Below are 3,876 nucleotides of genomic sequence, written 5' to 3'. Positions count from 1 at the left end.
ACATACATACACACATGTATGTATGTATAACTTTCCTTCGAGTTTTATTCAAGTTCTTGAGTGAGTTCAAGCTGGTCACTAACAAAGCAACAAGAATTTTTTTAGTTAAGAGAGTTCCTGGTGTTTGTAAATATGTGATTGACCTGGTGTGTTGTGTGTGTGTGTGCATGTGTGTGTGTTTGTGTGTGTGTGTGTGTGTGTGTGTTTGTGAATGCTAGCTAACATACTGAATGGAGTGGGCTAGAAATAAATTTTAATCAGTTAAAAATGTCAATAACCGCAAACGTGTTTCAGTCTTATTAATCTCTTCAGCATACTCTTGTACATAACTATTAAGCCTAGAGTGATTTCTGTTTATACAATTTTTATGCGAATATTATTTACTTAACAGCTTGTAGAATGGCCATCCAGTTTTGAAGTTAATTGTGCCAACAATATTCAAGTGTCTATATTTGCTTTAAAAATATAACTATTGCATCTATTTTGGTAGGGAAATAAAGAAGTGAATTGGTAAAATACAAACAAACATAAAAATATTGAATGCTTCGCTTTTGATTGATTACAGAGCTGGATTTTTTTATATTGAAATTCTCAATTTTGACAGGTTGTTGAAAGTGAATCTGACTGACCCCACTGTTGTAAGAGGCATAACAGACGAAATGATACTAAAGCAGAATGCAGAGATGAGGCCTTCTTTTACAGCAGCCCCACCAACATCACCAAGAGGAATCTCACCTACATTTTCTGAGAGAAATTCTCCTACAAACAACAGGGAAATTTCTTATGCAGTTTTACAAAATGATAATACTCTAGTGCTTGATGCTTCCCTTAAAAATGGTTCTGTCTTAAATATATGTAAAGAGTCTTCCCCAGCACCCTCTCTTTGTTCTATTTCTTCTTCTTCTTCATCTTCTCCCCTTTCATCTCCTGTTCCTATTAAGCTTAAAACCTGTACATTGAGAGAGACTCCCAAAAGTAATAAATTTTTTTGTGAAATCTCTTCTAAGGGTTTGTCAACCTTTAATGATGTCCATCACAAAACTGAATCATGTGTTAACACGAGACCTGTACAACTTCTCTGCACACATTCTGGCAGACTAATGCACACAGCAACCTTAATAAAGAAAAAATCATCAAATTCCAAATCTCAGTTAGGAGAAAAATCTTTGAATTCCAATTCTAATTCAAAACAGCGAGTATTCCTCCGAAGAACTGATTACAACCCTATACAAATGATTTATGACCAAGAGACCAGTAATTCAAGTCCTAAAATATCTTCTGCAGTTACTCCTCACCTGCAGAAGTATTTCATCAAACTTTGCGAGAAACAAGAAAGGATGCATGAAGAAAAATATACCCAAGCTGCTAATGTGTCTCCCCATTCAGATCTGGAATCACAGAGTGTTTATAAGACAATAAAAACAGTGGAATTTGATATGAAAGGTCCTCAAGTGATTGTTGAGAAAATGCTGATTGGACAAAACCAAAGGAAACTTCAAAGACCCCAAACAACACAAAACACAACAAATTTTAAGGCATTCAGAGCAATGAAGCAGCGCCCTCACAGTGGACCATCACAGATTCTGGTAGATATATTTCTCATTTCACACATATGAATGAATTTGATTTATGTCCATACTTGCATGTGTTGAACAAATATGTTACTTGAGACTTTGTTTTACAGCTGGTTGATCTTCCTAAAATTACCTAACCCTTAGCTGTTCTCCAAGTAAGAAATCTATTAATTGAAACAGTTTTGAAGGTAGGAAATAACTGAACAAGTTCTTAATAAGAGAACTGACGACAACACTGCCCTCCATAGTTTTTTTGTACAAACAATCACAGATGTAAACAAACATTCATCCGCTCTCCTTGTGGTGAGCACTCCTTGTGGTGAGCACTCCTTGTGGTGAGCACTCCTTGTGGTGAGCACTCCTTGTGGTGAGCACTCCTTGTGGTGAGCACTCCTTGTGGTGAGCACTCCTTGTGGTGAGCACTCCTTGTGGTGAGCACTCCTTGTGGTGAGCACTCCTTGTGGTGAGCACTCCTTGTGGTGAGCCTTCTGCACTGTAACCAGTGCAGAAGGCTGATCATATCGTCATGAGTGTGAAGCTGCCCTGGATCAACTGAGGGGGTAGCAGTATCAAGCACTGGCAACACAGAGCCACAACAGCTGCCGAATGCCATTTTTTGGTTTGACGCCTGAATGCAACCTGCAATTGCAGCTTCAGTTGCATGCATAGGCACAGGCATGGCTGTGTCATAAGAAGCTTGCTTCCCAACCACATGGTTCTAGGTTCAGTCCAACTGCATGGCACCTTGGCCAAGTTTCTTCTACTATAGCCTCAGGCCAACCAAAGCCTTGTGAGTGAATTTGGTAGATGGAAACTGAAATAATAATAATAACAATAATCCTAGGATGGAATTTATAAATATTTAATGCATCATTACGCATGTTTCCACATGACTTTTAAGATCATAGTCCATATTCCTGGGATGATTACAGTGTAGTCCATAGTATCTGTTGGCAACCAGCTGATTATCATCTCTGATTCATTTCTTCAGGTGATATAACATTAGTGGATGAGCCACAGAGGGATGTTTTTCTCTTTTTACCAGTATGAAGGTCAAACAAGTTATGTGGGCATTTCTGTGTGTATGGAAATAGAGAAAGGAATGGTAGTTATATGGGGATGGAAGTGTATGTGGTGGTGTTGGATTTATTTTGCTATTCATTCAGCAGATATCAAGGATGGGTAGTACATTCTGTTATTTTATTTCATTTAAGACATGACTATCTTCAATAAATTTTGAACTCAACAGGAGGTCAAGTACTACTGTTATACAGTGGGGTTTGTTTACTGAATTGATAAATGCTACTTTCTTATGGTGACCTCTTCATTGTTTTTGTTAGTATAGTGTTTAGCATCTCAAATATTAGTTGGTTTGCTTCTTTGGGCTCCTTTGCTTTGCTATAATGTGTTATTTCATTTCGAAATATTGTTTTCAAACTCCATGAATGATGTTTTGTTCCTATGTTTACATAATCTAATCATCTCAGACTACCTATTCATCCCATTTTCCCTGGATGTGATTATTTTCAGGGTTTCTTCTTGGCATAGGTTGCATACCTATGATGTTCCATTATATGGTGCAGCATTTTTTATAATGGACCTGTTGGTTGCATGTTTTAGTCTCCAGACGAGGTTCGATAGATATGTGGAGTGTCTTTTAATTATATTTGAAAACATTGAGAGATGGCTTCTGACGATTTTTTATGGTGTCTCCAGTGCCACCAATCTACACGAATTTCTGTGTATCTGTCTTCACCTCACATTTGTACACTACATTTCTTATCATGCAGTTGTTGATAAAACTGCATTCCTCTTTACACCTGCAGTTACGCATAGTATTATTTTCCCTTTCTTTCTATGGAGTTACTATTAACGGTTCTCTTTCTTCTTCCTCCTGTAATTGTGCACTCACTTTCCTTATGCATAGATTGTACCTTTGTGTGATGTTGTTTGGGCCCATTTTTGCTATTGATGAGTTTTTATTCTATCATCGTATACAGTGTTATCAGCTGATATCACTGTGTGTATGTGTCTTTGTGTCTGCATTTGTCCCCGCCCCACCACCACCACTTGATAACTGGTGTTGATGTGTTTATTTCTTTGTAACTTAGTGGTTTGGCAAAAGAGACTGACAGAATAAGCACTAGACTTAAAAAATAAGTCCTGGGTTCAGTTTGTTCAACTAAAAACCCTTCAGAGTGGTGCTCCAGCAGGACCACAGTCAGATGGCTGAAACAAGTAAAAGAATAAAAGAATACATACATGTACAGACAGACAGACAGACACACACACACACACACAC

General features: G+C 37.7%; 1 protein-coding gene across 10 annotated transcripts in view; it reads left to right on the top strand.

The window, feature by feature from the left end:
- Nucleotides 1-3,876, top strand: part of LOC106879385 (uncharacterized) — a 175,326-nt gene that overhangs the window by 108,431 nt on the left and 63,019 nt on the right. For all 10 annotated transcript variants that reach the window (XM_052966277.1, XM_052966275.1, XM_052966276.1 and 7 more), the window contains one exon: nt 605-1,586. In XM_052966277.1, the coding sequence (XP_052822237.1) occupies nt 605-1,586 (982 nt within the window). The remainder of the gene's footprint in view (nt 1-604; nt 1,587-3,876) is intronic.

This window comes from Octopus bimaculoides, chromosome 3 (genome assembly GCF_001194135.2).
Source record: "Octopus bimaculoides isolate UCB-OBI-ISO-001 chromosome 3, ASM119413v2, whole genome shotgun sequence".
Lineage (NCBI taxonomy): Eukaryota > Metazoa > Mollusca > Cephalopoda > Octopoda > Octopodidae > Octopus > Octopus bimaculoides.
This window is presented reverse-complemented; position numbering and strand designations above follow the sequence as displayed.